This window comes from Ursus arctos, unplaced genomic scaffold (assembly GCF_023065955.2).
Source record: "Ursus arctos isolate Adak ecotype North America unplaced genomic scaffold, UrsArc2.0 scaffold_9, whole genome shotgun sequence".
NCBI classification, from domain to species: Eukaryota; Metazoa; Chordata; class Mammalia; order Carnivora; family Ursidae; genus Ursus; species Ursus arctos.
This window is the reverse complement of record NW_026623111.1, coordinates 39,358,549-39,377,367: the sequence shown is the minus strand read 5'-3', so window position 1 is coordinate 39,377,367 and position 18,819 is coordinate 39,358,549. Positions and strand designations below refer to the sequence as shown.

At 43.5% G+C, this 18,819-nt stretch overlaps 1 protein-coding gene across 2 annotated transcripts in view; it reads right to left on the bottom strand.

Annotated features, from left to right (window-relative positions):
• The window catches only part of SPATA18 (spermatogenesis associated 18), a 49,509-nt gene extending 36,578 nt beyond the window's left edge, over positions 1–12,931 (bottom strand). For both annotated transcript variants that reach the window (XM_026508876.4, XM_057309829.1), the window contains exon 1: positions 12,609–12,931. In XM_026508876.4, coding sequence (XP_026364661.3) covers positions 12,609–12,695 — 87 coding nt within the window. In that variant the 5' untranslated portion in view covers positions 12,696–12,931. The remainder of the gene's footprint in view (positions 1–12,608) is intronic.
• Between the last annotated feature and the right edge of the window lie 5,888 nt (positions 12,932–18,819).

The window sequence follows — 18,819 nt, the reverse complement described above, 5'->3', positions numbered from 1 at the left end:
ATCATGCCATAGGCTAAGTGGACAGGGAATGGGGCCTGTGGGTCCAGCAGACCTGAGTGATTGTCTCTGCTCTGCCACTTACCACCATTCTGTGCAATCCTACATAGATTATTTAACCTTTCTGAGCCCATTTCCTCTCCAGGAAAATGGGGATCATGCCCTGCAGTGGTAGAAGAGAAATAAATCCAAAGAATGCATATCTAGCACCTCAGAGACAGAAGACATTCAATAATTGGTACCTATAAGGTATTATGTGTTACTGAAAGGAGCAATGGGGGGCGTGCCTGGGTGGCTCAGCCATTAAGCGTCTGCCCTCATCTCAGGTCATGATCCCAGGGTCCTGGGACAGAGCCCTGCATCAGGCTCCCTGCTTGGAGGGGAGCCTGCTTCTCTCTCTCCCTCTGCCTGCTACTCCCCCTGCTTGTGCTCTCTCTCTCTCTCTCTGTCAAATAAATAAATTAAATATTTTTAAAAGAAGAAAGGAAGGAAGGAAGGAAGGGGAAAAAAGAAATAAACAAACAAGCAATGGGTATAGGAATAAGGCAGACTTTGGTTCAAATATGGTTTCCCATTCAGTTGCTGTATTCTCTTAGAAAAGATACTTATTTTAAATGTGAGCCTCTGTTTACTCACATTTAGGAGGTGGCTGATCTCATGAGCTAATTTAGGTGCAGAGTAGAGGAGGGACGGAATAATTGGAAGCATTATTGTAGTATTATTACCATTTGCTTCTATGGCTTGCCCAGTGCCTGGTACAAAGGCGGTGCCCAAAGGAATGTTTGTTAAGTGGGTTTGTACACACAACTTCAACAACAGAAGACGATATACAGTATAAGACAGTTCCTGTTCCCAAGACCTGTCACAACACGCTGCAGCTTGGAACACAGAACATCACACAAGACACTCAAGTCACGATAGAGTCATGTTCTATCAAACAGTCCCTCACAAAATAAATAGAGCAAAGATATGCCCTAATTATACTGCCTCCTAATTTCAAAGTCCATTCATTCATAAATCACTGAGTTGCTACTATTTGTAAGGCCTTGGGCTGGTAGCTCAGGAAATAAAGCTACATTGAAAAAATTAGGGGCGTCTGGGTGGCTCAGTTGGTTAAGAAGTTGCCTTCGGCTCAGGTCATGAGCCCGGGGGTCCTGGGATCGAGCCCTGCATCTGGCTCCCTGCTCAGTGGGGAGTCTGCTTCTCCCTCTCCCTCTGTTTTCTCTCTCTCTCTCAAGTAAAATAAATAAAATCTTAAAAAAAAAAAAAAAAAGGAAAGAAAGAAAAAATTAAAAGTTACCTCCTGTCAGTGAGCTCACCAGCTGGGGAAGTGGGATGGAAAACGGGAGATACACAGAAGATTAATAGTTACGTTAGAGTTTAATAATAGTTACGTTAGAGTTGCTCTCGGTAGGTAGTGAGGTGGGGAAGGAGCAAAGCACGGTGAGGGGTAAGAAAATAAGATATTTCAAGAGGAGGAACAGCTGGTACGAAGGCAAGGAGCAGCAAGGCGTACCATAGGGGCAAGTGGAATACAGGGTCCAGGGACCAAATAATGATAAACTTTATTTGCCACATGAAGGGTTCTGAGCCTCGTCCCATCATTGAAAGATTTAAGGGGGGGCAGGTAGAGGCGAGTGGTGACGTGGTCTGATTTACTTTGCGTTTTACGAAAATCACTCTGACAGAAGCCGACCACATAGGGTTCAGGCAAGAGAGTGACCCTGGTGGGGAGGGGGGCGGTTGTAACCATCTGGCTGAGAGATGCTGAGGGCTTGGGAGATGCCAAGGGTCCCCTGCAGGCTCTTTGCAGCCCTAAATCACATCTGTGTCAGCCATTGGTTCTAGCATTACCTGAGAGGATGCCAGAAGGTTTGGAAACAGAAAAGAGGTGTCAGAGGGATGGTGCTGTTTACAGACGATGCAGGGGATCTGCAGAACCTTCAGACAGAGCATTAAGAGTACCTAACAATGATCGAGCACTTACTTTGTGCCAGCCAAGCCCTGTGCCGAGAGCTTTAAATACAATTTCATTTAATCCTCAGAATCACCCCACAAACTGGATACCATCCATCATCCCTAACTCACCAATGAGGAAAACCAAGATCTTAAGCAATTTGGAGAAGATTGAGCCGGAAACTAAGCCTGTTCCTGCAGCTTTTGACGCGGAGCCAGGCTCTCAACCATGGCACTGTACCAAGTGCAGAAGAAGACTCTGGATCTTTGCAGAGAGGTGGGTGTTGGAAGCGTGGCTCTGGAAGCCTTCAGCAGATGGAGAGAGCAGCAGCCATATGCAAAGATGAGACCCCCAGGGTGGGAGAAGGCAAAGGGCAGGGCAGAGGGCAGTTTTGCTATTTCAGAAGTGGACTGAGGAAGAAGCGCCAGTAAATGAAAACAAAACAAGGGCAATGATAAATAAGAGCACCACCAGAAGGAAGATAAAGAAGCAGGAAGCTAGAGAAGAAGATGGTTTAGTCTCTGCCTCACTTATGCCTTCAGGCTGTCAACAGATGTTTACGGAGGAGGCTATCGTGTGCTGTGCAAGGGCACCACGATGGGTGAGATAGCCCCTCCCTCAAGGAATTTATAGTCTAAGAGAAACGTGGAAATAAAAGCAAAACCAGAACTACTTGCTATAATAAAAGTAGGTCTAGATCTCACAGGTGAGGCCCAGAGAAGGAAGTGGTGAGGAGCCAAGAAGATTCAAGAAGGCCTTTACCAGAGGAGCTCTGTGGGCTCCCACTCCTATTTTCTAATTGCTCTAGTGTGGGGCCTGAGCACTGAAAAATTTTTAAAATTTTCTAAACGATTTTTATGTGCAACCAAAATTGAGAACCACAGCATTCGTGGAAAGTGAGATCAACTTAATGAGTCTCAACCAGCATCCCCCCTTAAAAAAAATTTAATGAAAGAGAAGATGGAGTGTATCACAATTACTAAAGATACAAATTATTTAAGAAACCTCTGCTTCAGTAATATGTGTGGAAGAATGCAGGTGTGCTCTGTTGTGAAGCAAAATGCATTGATTTCTGTGGTAAGTTTTTAAAGCATTATCCTAGAGAACAGTGCTTTGCCCGTGTTGAGAATCTCTGCTATGGGCCATGAGAAGCCACAAAAACGATCTTGCAAAGGACCGTGTAAATATTGGCTTAGGGATGGGCATGGACGAAGGCAGGAAAATCAATAGGAATGTGCCATGTTATAAGTGTGGAACTCAAGTAAACTTGAAACTTATCCTTCATGCAGATAGGAAAGTGAGAGGTAACGGAAAGGAGAAGAATATTCAGGACCGGAACTACCAGCATTGTTAACAAAACATGTCCTTTTATAGCCACAGAGTGGCTATTATGTGCAACAGAGACGGGCTACTAGCCTCCTTTTGTAACTCTGATGGCTATAAAAGTACTGTGAGCTCGGTCCAGGGCAGAGTTCCCCGGACAGCATGAAGCTCCCGTGCCTGTGACCCTTGCAGGTGTTTCTGCAACAACGTTCGCCTGGCATCTGCCCTCCCTTACCCTAGATTTTCCCACACGTGTAAGAAATGGTGGGAGCTTGAGTAAGAGCAATGGTAGCTAGAGGGGGGAAACGGGAGATATTTGACAGATATTTCAAGGTAGAACCCTGAGGGTGTAATGAACCCATTTGTGAGCCATGATGGAGAGAGGGGGGCCCAGGTTTCTGGCTTGGACCACAGCGGGGAACTGCCCAACCACTGGACACAAGTGGAGAACCAGCAAGGCTGGAGAGGGGGAAACTAGTCCTGTTGGGTTTGTGTTGGGCTGGAGGATGTCTGGAGCCTCCACATGTGGCAGGCTGGAAGGCAGGGAATTAGCTAGGTCAGGAGCCCTGAAGAGAGCCCAAGCTGGAGATAGATTTGGGGAGTCCCCAGCATCTGGGAAGTAGCAAAAACCAAAGAACTCGGTGCATCAATTGCTGCAGAGAAATCAAGGCGATAACAACCAGAAAAAAGAAGTAGGGCTTGGCTCTCAGGTAGCCTCTGGTGACCATGATGAGAATGGTGTGGGGATGCTTGATGTATTTCCAGATTGCATGGGGTTGAGGGAGCAAATGGGAGCAAAGAAGAAGCAAAGACAATGAAGGCCAGATGACTTTCAAGAAGTTCTCTGGTGTGGGGAAGGAGAGCAACAGGATGGTGGCTTCGTTCCCATCGTTTCAAGGTCCCCACTTTCTGGCCCAGAAGAAAGCTCCTGATAATATCAAGCCTAAATATTGCCTGATTTCCCAAATGCTTCCTCACATGCCTCCACGTGACTCATCCAGCCTGACTTCCCTCTGCTCCCCTGCAACAACTCTCTCCGCTCCAGCCACTATTCTGCCTTGCCTTTGCACACCTTACGTGTGCTTTAGAACCACCACCAATCCTTTGATGCCTTTCACACCCTTTACCTGTGAGCAGCCTTCACCTTAACATTTCTCCTTGCAACAGCCTGATTATCCAAGCCTCTACCAATGGTTCTCTCATACCTTTGATTCTATTCCTCACCTTGAATCACCTCCACAACATGAAAGAGAGAAAATCTTTCATCACTAAATCGATAAAATGTATCACTATATGTTTCATCAACTTACAAACTTCGGTTTGAAAAGCTATTTAAATCTATCAATTTCAGTACAAAATACAGTGATTTGCATTTTAAGAAACCTCAGTATCACACACACGAAATATACATCATAATATTAGATAAGAATTACTAGTACAGGGGCGCCTGGGTGGCTCAGTCAGTTAAGCGTCTGCATTCAGCTCAGGTCATGACCCTGGAGTCCTGGGATTGAGCCCTGCATCAGGCTTCCTGCTCAGCAGGGGGGCCTGCTTCTCCCTTTCCCTCTGCCTGCTGCTCTTCCTGCTTGTGCACAATCTCTTTCTCTCTCTCTGTCAAATAAATAAATAAAATCTTTAAAAAATAAATAAGAATTACTAGTACAAAGGATTCATCCCAACATTCCTTTAAAATATGAATGCTGGGCGCCTGGGTGGCTCAGTCAGTTGGGTGTCTGCCTTTGACTCGGGTCATGATCCTGGGGTCCTGGGATCAAGTCCTGCATTCGTCTCCCTCCTCCACGGGGAGCCCGCTTTGCCCTCTCCCTTTGCCTGCCACTCCCCCTGCTTGTGCTCTCTCTCTCTCTGTCAAATAAAATCTTTAAAAAATACAAAAATAAAAAATAAAATATGAATGCTGTTACAACATTAAATGATTTACCTGACTTTATTTTTTAAAAAACCTTTATTTAAGAAAAACCTCATTTTACATACCAGAATGCCATTCCAAACCTGCCAGTTGGAGAATGTAAGATGAGCAAGGAAAAGAAACGGTCAGCAGGAAGTGCGTGTAGAAACTTGTCGGAGGGGTAGCATTATGCAGCCGCTTATAGCCAGTCATGGAAATTCACACATGGGAAACAGAAGCTGTAATTTCACCCTTCTTTTTTCCACTGCCCAGCAAATGTGTGCTAGAGGGGAGGGGCAGAGAAGGGCAGCAGGAAATGGACACTCCGAGGAAGTGGAATTTCCTTACACCTTCCCTCTCGCCGTAGGAAATAAGAGAATGAAATTGGCAAGCAGAAGACCTACTTTCAAATCCAAGCTCTACCCTTTCTTTTTTTTTTTTTAACTTTTTTATTACTAAGTTCAATTAGCCAATATATAGTACATCATTAGTTTTTGATGTCGTGTGCAATGATTCATTCACTGCGTATAACACCCAGTGCTGCCCTTTCTACTGAAGTGACCTCGGGCAGGTTAGCTGCCCTGCTGACGTTTGGTTTTCTCATCTGTAAAATGTAAAGAATAAAACCTGCTCTTTCATAAGTTTTTATAGTGTTTCAAGGCAATACTGCGTGAAGAGAGCTTTGAAGGCCTTCCAGGGCTCTGTACATGCTGGTTAAAAGAGGCTACAACTAGTCCTCCAGGAAAACGGCGGTCCCATATGTGGGCAGCCCTTCAAGTGGCTCAGTTTCCAAAATCAACCCTCTGTCCTACAGCACGGCTGACTTTACCACAACGCCGCCACCTCCACAACAATGTTTTAAACCCAAAATACTGAATTTTAGATATCAGAGAAGTAGGCTTATATATACCCCCAAAATCTTAGCAAAAGCTGCTATTTAGACCTCTCTGCTGGATTTTAGCATCTTGACCTGCAGTTAATATTTCTATCAGGTTTCTTTCACCAATTATTTTCCTTAAATATTAAACAATGATGATGTTTCCATTAACAAGTTTGTCTAAGATGAAATTAAGAAAGGAAAATTGAAAAGTTGATAGCCCCTCTTTAAAAATAGAATAATCTGCCTTAATCACGTGTTAATTTCTTTCCTAGCCACGAATTCATCTTTAGTAGCTGTGGCAGAAACAGTAGCACTAATTAAATGTTCCACATGCTTTCCATTCCTCAGGCTCCTTTACAAGTAGATTGGAGCCACATAACAATCCCAGCCTAGAGAAGATGAGTGAAAGCGATGTGTATAATTTAAGTGCTCTCTCTCTCTCTTCCCCTGTGGACCTTTGAGGTACCCTGATGAAGTGACTGCTCCACCGGGTGGGGGCCACCTAAACTTGAGCCAATGACGGAGGAGAGTTGCCATCAGACTTTGCTTGAGTGAGAAATCTCTTTCGTGTAAGTTTAGACAGTAAGATTTGGAGTTTTATTCGTTACTGCAGCTTAGTAGTAAAGAGATAAAGGGAAGAAAAAATGTTTTCTATGAATTAACTAGACCGAACCCCCAGGAACGTGGAAGTGTACTGACCATGGGGGAGGGCAAAGGCAGCCAGACAGTCTGTTTGAAGACACCATAGCAACTACAACAACCCTTTTGTACTGAGAATCAAGGATATTTTGTCATAAAGGCAACGTCTATTTCAACACAAAGATTATCTAAAACAGAGGGACACCTCTTTGAGAGCTCCCTTTTCTGTACTGATATTGAATATGCTGTTTACACGGGCAAGGGCAGATTTCTATAACACAAGAGGAGAGTAATGCAAGAGGAAGTGTTATCTGCTCTCCCTAGCATCCCCACTTATATATCAGATAATCAAAAGTTTCCAGATTGCGATGTCCTGATATCTATTATTATACTTCAAGAAACGGAATCCTATCCTATCTTAGGGATGAGGTTATCAAAGGTATGGTAAGTTCTTATGATTTGCTCCTGTAATTACATAAAGTACATTTTAAAAAGTAATAAACCTCAGAGCATCTGACCAGAGGTAGCTCCCTAGTCCACAAGATTCTGGGTAGAAACAAAGCATCTCAGGTGGAGGAGAGTTTCAGCCCAGAGCTGATCTTCTCCAGGTACTGCTAACATTGGAAGGATGTTAATTTCTCATCTTGAAATCTCTATGGAGTAATTAGGTCATGAGACCTAATTCTGTTCTGCATAGGTGGTTATTTGACCCTTTGGCAGAGTTGACCATGAGGAGCAGACAGATGGTGCCTGATCAACTGGGGGCACTCGGGGCAGCATACTCTCACTTGAAGGACCATTCTAGAGTCTGACCTTGTTTACAGGTCTCCTCACTGCATGATGCTATTAGTTTCCCCTACCCCACCCACCCCCACCCCTGCCCCACTGCCTCCGGGGAAAACATCCAAACTCCTTAACATACCACCCAAGGCCTCTACCTTCTGGTCCCAACCCACCCCACCTCCTCAGCCTCATCTCACTTCCGCTCCTTGCCTTGAACCATTCACAGGCCCCAGAAATAGGCCAGCTTCTTCCTCCCTCCCCGCTTTTGACACATGCTGTCTCCTTTACCCTTCGTCTGCTTCTCTGCGACTGGAAGTTTGTCATTAAGATGCAGCTGGCATTTCTATTCCCAGCATCTAGCACAGACAGACACACCGTAAACTCTGAAAAAAAATCTTTTGTTGAATGAGTAAGTTAATCAATAGAGGTACGCTGCCAAAAGTGTAAATAAAGAGTGTCTAGGCCAAACCTTCACACCTAGCAGAAGCTAAATAACCAGTTATTCAGTGAATTATTAAGCTCTTAATAACTGGCTCAGGTCTTGGCTGAACAAGGAGAGATTTTCTATGGCTCTTTAGCCAACATTCTCAATAACCAGAGAGGAGGAAAAACAATTCTGAAAGTTACACCTTTGTACCAAGCTGTCCATGAACAGCCAATGGAATCCAGGTTTTAAAGATCAAGTAGGGGCGCCTGGGTGGCACAGCGGTTAAGCGTCTGCCTTCGGCTCAGGGCGTGATCCCGGCATTCTGGGATCGAGCCCCGCATCAGGCTCCTCCGCTGGGAGCGTGCTTCTTCCTCTCCCACTCCCCCTGCTTGTGTTCCCTCTCTCGCTGGCTGTCTCTATCTCTGTCAAACAAATAAAATCTTTAAAAAAATAAATAAATAAAGATCAAGTAATACAATAATTCAGTTTCTCTTTAATAACTAAAAGAAAGTGAATTGGCGATGTTTGCTGTTGTTTTTATTATGTTTCTCTAGTGGGGTTTTGAAAAATTTCCCTTCTTGGAATTGTTTTAAATAAGTAAATCGTTAAAAAACCAAGCAAGTAGTGGTTTTGCATAGGGCCCAGAAGATTGTTAGATGTTGTAAGATTAAAAACTAGCCAACAAATAAAAACCAAAGGCTTTGGGGCAGAAAATTACATTTTTAAAAAAAGTACTGTGTCTGACGACATACATAGATAGGACACGATGAAAAGTGTGGTGACGGACAGATTAAGGCAGAGGAAATGGGAATCCATACGAGGGAAATTCTATGAGAGAGAGAAGAAAAATTAACTAGGATCTAACTGTTAATCCAAATAGTGGCTAGTCTGAAGGAAAATGAAAATTTTGCATTGTGTTTTAGAACTAATCTGTTCAAGTCATTGATCTTTTTCACTGAAAATAACTGTTTCCCAAGGGGATAACTTTAATCACATTCTTAATTCTAGAGTGGTATTATGGCCTTTTATTTTGCTTGAGTTAATTAGAACTAAATCAATGTGGTCACAGTCAGCAAAATCAACTTTCCATAGCAAACATAATTTAAAGCTTTTAATGAACAAACCTCTACAACCAACATTTTAATAAATGCAGTTTGCTACAATGACTATTCTTCATCTTAAGGTTTCAAGGAAAAAGTCCTCGAAACTAGTAAAACAAACTTGCAGTATTACAGGAAAGCTCTTAGCCATTGACCAAAATCCACACTGTAGGTGACAAGATACTGAATAAGTCTAGAGGTAACCTTAATTTTGGTAGGTGGTATATACATATTTTCTTATCCTCTCTCTTTAGCTACACACACACACACACACACACACACACACACACACTATTAAAAACACTCGCATCCTCTCAATTGTGCCCCTACTTGGAAATCATGGCTTTGCTTTCAATTCGATTTTAATAAAGGCTGAATTAAAGATATTTGGGGATCATCTTTAATTCTACACTGGATATGAGGTTTTAAGAAGACAAATGAGTCCAATAACCCAGGTGTCTGGGAAAATGGTGGTGGCATACAGTCCGTCATTATTTATTGAGCAACTACTAGGAGGCAAGCATTATTCTAAGTGCTGGGAATACAGAGAGGAGCAGAAAAAGGGAGAAATCTCTGCCCTCTGGAGCTTATGTTTTAGTGGGAAGAGGGGGAGGAATTGACAATAAAATAAAAGAATAGGTAAACATTAGAAGATGTAGCTATTACAGAAGAAACGAAGCAGAGAAGGGACACGGTGAGTGCCAGGGGCAGGGGTAGGAGATGGCAATTGTAACCAGGATGGTCTCTCCTGAGAAGGTGACATTTAAGCAAAGACTTGAAGGAGGAGAGAAGGCACAGATGTTAATATCTTACTGAAATATTCACAGGCGAAAGTTTTCCAGGCAGAGAGGAACAGGGAGTGCAAAATACCCTGAAGCATGAGACGGGCTGGTTTGCTCTAGATTCTTCTGCCCAACAGAGTAGCCACTAGCTATATGTGACTAGATTTAAATTAATTAAACTTCAATGAAATTTATTTTTTTTAATTTAGATGAAATTTAAAATTCAGTTTCTCAGTTTGTACTTGCCACAATACAAGTACCAAATAGCTACCATATTGGACAGTTTCTGCATAGAACATGTCCATCATAGAAAGCTCTATTGGACAGCTTTGCTCTAGAAAGAGCAACCAGAGCAGTATGCTGGAGTAGACTGAGGAAGGGAGTAACAGACGAAGTCAGAGTTTAAAGGGGCACAGTTGTGTAGGACTTTGATGGCCACTGTAGGAACTTTGGCTTTTATTCTCAGTGGGACAGAAAGTCTGCAATTTTATCAGAGAAGTAACTTGATCTGACTTGACATTTAGAAGAATCACTTTGAGATATTTTTATAATAATCTAGATGAACGATGATGGAGGGTGGACAAGGATGGTTATAGCAGAGGTGTTGACAGTGTTCTGTGTGAATTTCAAAGTAGGTGCCAACAAATTAAGCTGGTGAAAAGGTTATGAGGTGTGTCATGATGAAGACAGTGAGGTCAAGAAAGAGGCCAGTGTTCATGGCATAGGCAAAGTTAAGGTAGGTTTTAGACTGATTTGACTTCAAGATGACGATAGCACAACTGAAAATGTCTAATGGGCAGAGAAGTGAGCTCAGAAGAGAAGAGGCCCTGAATATAGATATGAGATCCATGGGCATATGTGTAAGAGAGAAGCAAGAATGGAGGCCCAAGAGAAGATTCCTAAAGTCTTGAAGAAATGCACTAGGGGGGAAGTGGGCAAGGCAAGGAGACCAATTATTAGAGCCTCAGAAGAATGGCAGTGTCAACAGTCAAATGCAACAGAAACACCAGATAGCCCAAGAAAAAGATCGCACAGGGAAATGGCCACTTTGGAAAGGCACTGATCTCCAAGAGTGCAGTGTCTATGAAGTTGGGGGGAGGAGCTTGGCATGGGGAAGAGTATCTACATGGAAATGATTTCAGTGACCATAGAGAGTGAGGTGGACCACCGTTACTGAAAAAGGAAATTGTAATCAACTTTGGTGTTTCTCAGTACTTATGAGTAGTTTCTAAAACAATCATTTAATTTGATCCAGTCAAATGCTAGTGTCATTTGCATTAAACATTGTCTTGTGACAAACTGAATATACTTTTTGTAAAAAAAAAAAAAAAATCATTTTTTTTAAGTAATCTCTACAGCAAATGTGGGGCTCAAACTTATAACCCTGAGATCAAAAGTCCCACGCTCTACCAACTAAGCCAGCCAGGCACCCCAAACTAAACATTCAGAGTTTATTTAGGCCAAGGGGCAATAACGAAAGAAGGGGGGGGGGAGGAAGGAAGAAAGGAAGGAGAAAAGGGAAAAGGAAGAAAAAATATGCTGTAAGAAGTTTTAAGAGGTAACTTTTAATTTTCCTGCAATCTTGATGGGGAAGGAATAGTCACAGTGCTCATTCTTTAAAAGTGGGCCAAGATGGTAAACACTGAACACTAGAAAGGGGGCAAGGAGCAAGCTGTAGGTGTCCTTCAGCTGCCCTCCACCACAGGAGGCCTGGTCAAAGGGTGAATGGGAAAGGCTAGAGACTCAGACAGCATCCAGTTGCATTTTTCCTGATAGGATTCCAGAAACAAGGCGATTTAAATTCAAAGAAATTTGGGATCTGAAAAAGAACATCATCTAGTTGAGTGAGTCTGTCCTATTTAACAGATGAGGTACTGAGACCCAGAGAGGCGAAATAAATTCAGCCAGTACTACCTAGAGCCAGACCCAGACAGAACTTGGTGTGGGGGAAGGGTCTCATTCCGGGTCCACAGGTGCCCAGGTCTGTCCGCCTCACTGTAGGAGTGGGACGCTCCTATTTAAGACAGAGAGATCAAACCCAGCAAATGCAACACTGAATTGTACTTAATGTGCGGGGGAGGTTAACGCGAGCCGGAGTGGGGGGTGGGGATTTATGAGACTTGAAGAGCTCTATGGGTTTGATGACAAAATATTGACTTCCTACAAATGCCTTGGTAACAGGCCTCCTGAAGTCTGCCTTGGTGTGAAATTGTGCCTTACTTGCCATGCTGACCAGCACACAAGTGAAACCCGCAACGTTGACAAGTGTCCATCTCACTGACATCTGGGTAATAACTCCGGGGAGTATTTTTATAAAAATTCATTGTGATACAAACCCTGAGTATCCTCAGAGACGTGCGGAGAGGCAGGACCAGGGGTGCAGTAAAAAACATTAAATTAAATTAAATTAAATTTTAAGAAAACAATTCGAGTTAGGGATAGGGAAGCGGAATGCTAACGGAGGGAATGGAAGGAAAAGCAGCAGGCTGGACACCTGGCGGACCTTTGGTCTTTCCCGTTGCTAGGGCCGCCAGCGTCCTTGGTTACCGCTCCGCAGAAGGTACTGTGTGCGGACTCCGAGTCTGCGCTCCGCGGGCCGCGCCGCCCCAGCGCCCCCTGGCGCCGCGGGGAGAAAAGGGCACCGGCAGACCCGTGCCCTTCCTTCCTCCCCCGCGACCCGGGTCCAAGACGGGGTCCGGGTGAGGAATGGCGGTCGCTGGGGCTTTGCTAAGCGACCACCCCGAGCCAGCCCTAAGAGGGCTCTGCCAGGAACTAAAGCGAGGGCGAGCCCGGGGCTCTCCCACCCGGACTCACGTTGTACTCCCTCAGCCAGCACTCCAGCTTGTCATGCATCGATCGTAAAGTTTCGCTCGAGACCAGTTTCCTCAGGTTTTCAGCCATCGCTCACTTTAACACTCGGCCCCACTCTGGGAGATGGAGACGTGGAGGGGACGAGGCGCTGGCCTCCGCAGGACCCTGGGGTGATGTGGCGGGAAGGGTGTTATTTTCCGGAGGGGCTCAGAGCGCGGCTGGTGCTTCCATCCTCCCCCTCGGGTCAGACCGGGCAGGGTTCGGGAAGCCGGGGGGGAGGTGCCCTGGGCCACAGCCGCCGCGCCTCATCCGCCGCCCCGCGCGGTCTCTCGGCTCCCCCGCGGCCGCCCGGAGCCCTGGCCATAAATACCCGGGCGATTATTAAACAAACCTTGACGTGGGCGGGCGGCTGCTAGGGACGCGCCCCGCGCGCCTTGGCAACGCCCGCCTCCGTGGCCAGCCCCAACTGCAACTCCCACCCAGCGCCCACCCCGCCGCTCTCCCCGCAGCCCCCGGGGCCGCACACCCGCCCTGGCGCGCCCTGGAGCCGCTCCTGCTCCTGCTCCTGCTGCTGCTGCTGCTTCTGCTGCTGCTCCTGCTGGCCGAAGGCGAAGCCGCCCAAGGCCCCTGACCCTCGGGATGGGGCCGGGGGCTGGAGGGGTTGAGACTACAGTGGGCGGCGACTTCGTCCCTTGATGGACCGAGACTCACCCGCAGGGTGGGAAGGGGGCATCTCAAGGTCTCTTGCCCGAAGAAGCAAAGGTGGTTTCTCCGTTGACAGTTTAGTTAGGCAGTAGGTAAGCACCTGTTTGGCGTCTTCCTTTATTCTTTAACTTCTCAGACCTTCACTGCTTCATGTGTAATCCGTAGGATTTGGTGGGTGCCCAAGTCAGGAGATTTGAAGCTCCAGGACGTTCACAAACCAAAGTTAATCCTCGGGCTTAGACAAGATTTGGTATAGTTTTAGAATCACTGAGCACTCTAAAGTTTCATTTAATTCTCATTCTCTCACTGAAACTGTGAAAGTTCAGACCCCATTTGGCACTATTTCAAAAGGGTGCATTAAGCCACAGTGATAGTTTAAACTGCTTAAGAAATGAAACAATTTCAACCATCATTAAGCACTTTAGAAGCCCTTATTTTATGTGCATCAAATGATTAGCTGATTGCAAATCATTCTTATCTAGTCATTAAAACAGCAGGAGTGGGGCCCCAGCGAGCTAGCTAGCCAGTTTAATTCAGTTCCATTTCTTTAGATGCTTGAAAATATATGAACATTGCCCATGTCCAAATATGGTAATATTCAGAATTATATCACCTCTTTATTTTTCCTTATTTCTCTTAAATACAGTGGTTTTACTGTCCTCCAATGAAAATGAAAGCCTCATTTCTGGAGCCTGGGTTGCTACTACCTTCTGTAGACTACAAAATAAGAACTCTAAAAGTTCTCATCACAAGGAAAAAAATTTGTGACTATGCATAGTGATGGACGCTAACTAGACTTACTGTGTTGGTCATTTCACAACATATGCAAATACTGAATCACTACGTTGTACACCTGAAACTACTATAATGTTATATGTCATTTAGATCTCAATAAAAACAAAAGGAACAATAAGGATGGCCATAAGGGGACATAACATGTTTTATCATAGTAGAGTACTAAAGTAAAAGAAAAACAAACAAACAAAAAAACACTAAATATTCATTAGACAGTTTCTTCCTTTAAAAAATATGTAAAGAAGGAGGAAGGGGATGGACAAAAATCCCACAGATTTCTTAATTTGGGGCCAATTATTGCACATTTCAATAGGCAGTTGGAATATTTGAGCAGTCCTATTTACTTATTCATAAAAAGCACGTTGGAATATTTGCTTATGTCTGATTAGGGATTAAATCCTCTTCCTTTCTGTGGGCTCTTTAAGTGCTACTCCTTGGTGACACTGTCCATAAACAAGGGACAATAGTTCTTACTTCACAGGATTATTATGAGACTAAAAAAATTCGTGTGAAGTGTTTAACACAGTGCTTGGCACAGTGCTTCACAAATGCATGATCATTATTACTACAGTGTAGATCACAGTGTTATATTTAATAGAGATAACTAGGTTGGAAACAATCTAAATCTCTAACAATAGGGTGATGGTTGAGCAAATCCTTCAATGAAATATTGCACAATAGAAATCTTGTTACTGAAGAATATCTGGTATCTAGGAATTCTCACTACATAAAGTGGAAAAAAGCAAATTATATATATTATATAAATTATATTATCTAAATTATACATATTATGTTATATAATATGAACCCAAAGCATGATTATAGATTATTTTAATTTGCTCCTTTACACTTTTCTGATTTTCCAAATTTCTACCATGAACACTGATTGCTTTTATGAAAACTTAGTCAGAAGCAGAGTTACCCAAAGAATTTTACCACCTTCAGAAAAATGTTAGCCAAAATTTCAATATTAAGCTGACTCAAAACAGAATGTGCTTTGACCTAATGTCCAAATTACTAATGTAATAGTCTTATAGTCTTAGGATAGAATGGATCTTTGAAATCACTTTAGAATTTGCTACCTGATATTGTTTATCTTTACATATGCTCTAGCCCCACAGCTGGATTCGAGCCCCTTATTGCCTGCAGTCATTTCGGGTACCTCTTGGTTTCCCCAGAACTCCAGAGCATGTGCTGTGTGTAGCAGGAACTTCACGTTTATCAATAACAAAGCAGCATAGCCATCTGTGACTCAAAACGAAGGAAGTGTTCTAGGTATTTATTCATTATTTACTCCCCACTACTTCCAAAAGAGGATCTGAAATAACTTACAGTAAGAGACTTGTAGAAAATATCATTGTTAGATTAGATTAGATTTTTTAGTGGAAAAAGCAAAAATGCCCCCAATTTAAGCCTATGTACGAAGATTGAGCTTCATTTAACATTTAATCTGTACCTTGTAGAAGCCAACGCAGAAAGGAAAATGACTTTTATGATCATTATTATTATTTGAGTTTAAAAGCATACATACCACTTCTTTGAATGGAACACATTTTCCTGGTACCAATTACAAAATATGCTCATCTTTTTCCAAAGAGCCTAGAACAACACAGATGATGGTGTCTTTAATACCTCCCCCACTTTTTTTAGAAAATACAGAAACAATCTTGACATGATTGTTTCTTGTGGTCACCTTTGATCAATGCCAAGGGGGGTAACACTAGAACTCATATCAAAGAAAGGGCTAAGCAATTTCTTAGCTCTCTGGTGATGTTACCTGATACAAGCTTAGAACTTCCATACCTGTAGGAATAAGCAGACATCCTCATAAGTGCCCTTCATAATGATCCCCTCCACAGAGCTTTTGATGAGTGCTGGATGGCAATCAATTTAAGAGAGAGCTGGGGGCACCTGGGTGGTGCAGTCGTTAAGCGTCTGCCTTCGGTTCAGGGCGTGATCCCGGTGTTATGGGATCGAGCCCCACATCAGGCTCCTCTGCTGAAAGCCTGCTCCTTCCTCTCCCACTCCCTCTGCTTGTGTTCCCTCTCTCGCTGGCTGTCTCTATCTCTGTCAAATAAATAAATAAAATCTTTTAAAAAGAGAGAGAGAGAGAGAGCTGGATCCTGGATTGCAAATCATCTGTGTTGCTGATGAAAGAAGAATCCATATGCTTCATATTACAAGCATGTAGCCAACCAGGTTGAGATTCTATTTTTAAAGCTTATTTTTTATACATATGGAAGAAAACATCAGATTACTAAAGGCTCTATTTGGACAGCATTTGAATTTTGTCTCAATTTGATTATTTTAGGATATTCTCACTAGGCAATTATTTGGAAAGAAAAGATAAAATCAAATTTTTATTTCGTGGTACACTAGCAGGTATGTTGAAGAAGTGGAAAGAACAATACCCTTGGATCATGATGAACCCTCTTGCTTTATCTCACCCTCTGCCAATTAGTGGTTTCCTGTGACTTTATATAAGTCTTTAATCACCCCGAACTTCACTTTTTTCCATCTACATAATGAAAAACATAGACTAGATCAGCTCTAAGATCTCTTACAGTTCTGACATTCTTTAATACTGGTTGTTTCGTTTGTTTCTTTTAACATACTGGGTATGGTTCAGATTGAGCAAATCTTGCCCTTTATTTCAAGTTTTGGTTCACAGTTCAGCTTAGGTCAAGTCTGGATTCTGAGAGCATTAGTCAATCACCGAAAGTTGAGCATTTTTCTTGAGTACAATTTACTCTGCCGGCTTGCTGGAATAACTAACGCACCTAACCTAGGAAATAAGCAAGGGGTTTCTCTATAGTTGCACTTTGAATAAATTTAAACCCAGTGGAAACGGACAAAATCTTCCTAACTCCCCCCAGGCTCTCAGAGCTCATCCCCGTTCTTCTTCATGCTTTCTCTCTTTCACTTTTGGACATGTTGATATTGTTGCAATTATCACACTATATTAAACTTATTTGTCTGCCTCCTGTATAAGCTTGTGAGCTTCTTGAAGAAAGGGACAGAGGTTTATTTAGCTAAGCTCAGCATAGCAACTGACTCATTCTAGGCCCTCCATAAAAGTCTGTTGAACTTGAGGCGCCTGCGTGGCTCAGCCAGTGAAGCATAAGCGCCCCAGGGTCCTGGGATCGAGCCCTGCATCGGGCTCCCTGTGCAGCAGAGAGCCTGCTTCTCCCTCTGCTGCTCCCCCTGCTTGTTCTCCCTCTCTCTCTCTAATAAATAAAATCTTGTTTAAAAAAAAAAAGCTTGCTGAGCCAAATTGTTAGTAAAAAGTGAAAGAAAGAAAAAAGAAAGAAGGAAGGGAGGGGGGAGATGATTGGCTACTTTACATCTGATGTCATAATCCTGTTGAAGCAAAAGAAAGCAAAGTTTTACTAGCCAGTTGGTGGTTCTTATGGCATCATAATTCTACTACCCATCCAGGAGCCACCTGTTCTAGAGAAGGGTCATGTGACAAATGTCTGGATGGAATAGGAAAAGTCCTTAATTTTAGAGTCCTTAACTCTAAATGTTACCTGCATCGGTCACCTGGGGAGATTTTTAGTTGGGGGATTTTAAGACACCAACAAAAGATTCACCGAACCCAGTCAGTGTAGTGAGAGGTGTGTCTGTATGGAGTTCCACGCTGCTCTAAACACAACCACAGGCAACAGACTGCAAGGACGTACAGTGGCATCCTCATCCTCACTTTCAGTTCTTCCTCACTAAGGACAGTTGCCCACCCTTAGCCAGGGTGGCTGAAAGAATATCCTGTTCAGCTCTGGCCTGGATGCTTTTACAGGCACCCCAATCCTCTTCTGCGTGCTGTGCTCTTCTTGTCCGACAGCTATCTGGTTAGGACCTTCTTTAGGGTAGGGCCTGGTGCATCTGAAGAAAATCTTTTAACCTTTTCTCACCCACTTGCATGAAGCTTCCTTTAAATCCAGTTTTCCTTGGTGGTCTTGCTGGGGCGCTTTGTCTCCATTCCCCGGTAGCCAAACACTCATTTGTCCATGTACTTCGTGTTCTCTAGTCTGAGGGCTCCTCGCACTCATTTTAGCAGCTTCATTGGGTCCTTTTTGTTCTCTGCTACACTGCAGGAAAGGAAAAGATTTTAAAAGATTTTAAAAGAAAAAAAAAAAAAAAAACCCACTGCCCATTGGAGAAAGACCCAGTTGGTTGGGATCTGAGCTGAAGGCAGGTTCTCCTGCTGCACAGAAACAGGGACGCTGTTTCCCGTGTCATGCCAATAAGCATTCCCTGCTCACAGCAACAGCTCAGAATGTTTCTGTAGAATTTTTTCATGCCTCTTATTGGTTACGTTACACAAATAAAAGAAAGATTTTGATCAATCACAGTGGTATCACCTTAGCACCTAAACTATAGAGCTTTTGTAGCAAATACAGATTAGAAGGGATGGGAGCCAGTGTAGTGTGACTTTTGAGAGCCACAAGATACCCCTCCTATCGCCACCCAGGTTTTCATTATCATTGTGATGGAATATTGAGGCATCCTTGCCCTCAAGGTTTTCAGCTCCACTAGCTAAATGCAATGGCAAATACTTGGCTCTGAAAATGGCCATTGAAGAGGTGCACTTAGGACACATTAAGGTGTTGCAAATGTACATTGGGTGTGATCTACACTGTAAGGTGTCCTTATTTAAATATCCCAGCAGAGGACCTAGGACAACGTGAGGGCAGTCCCTAAAATGAAGGATGTT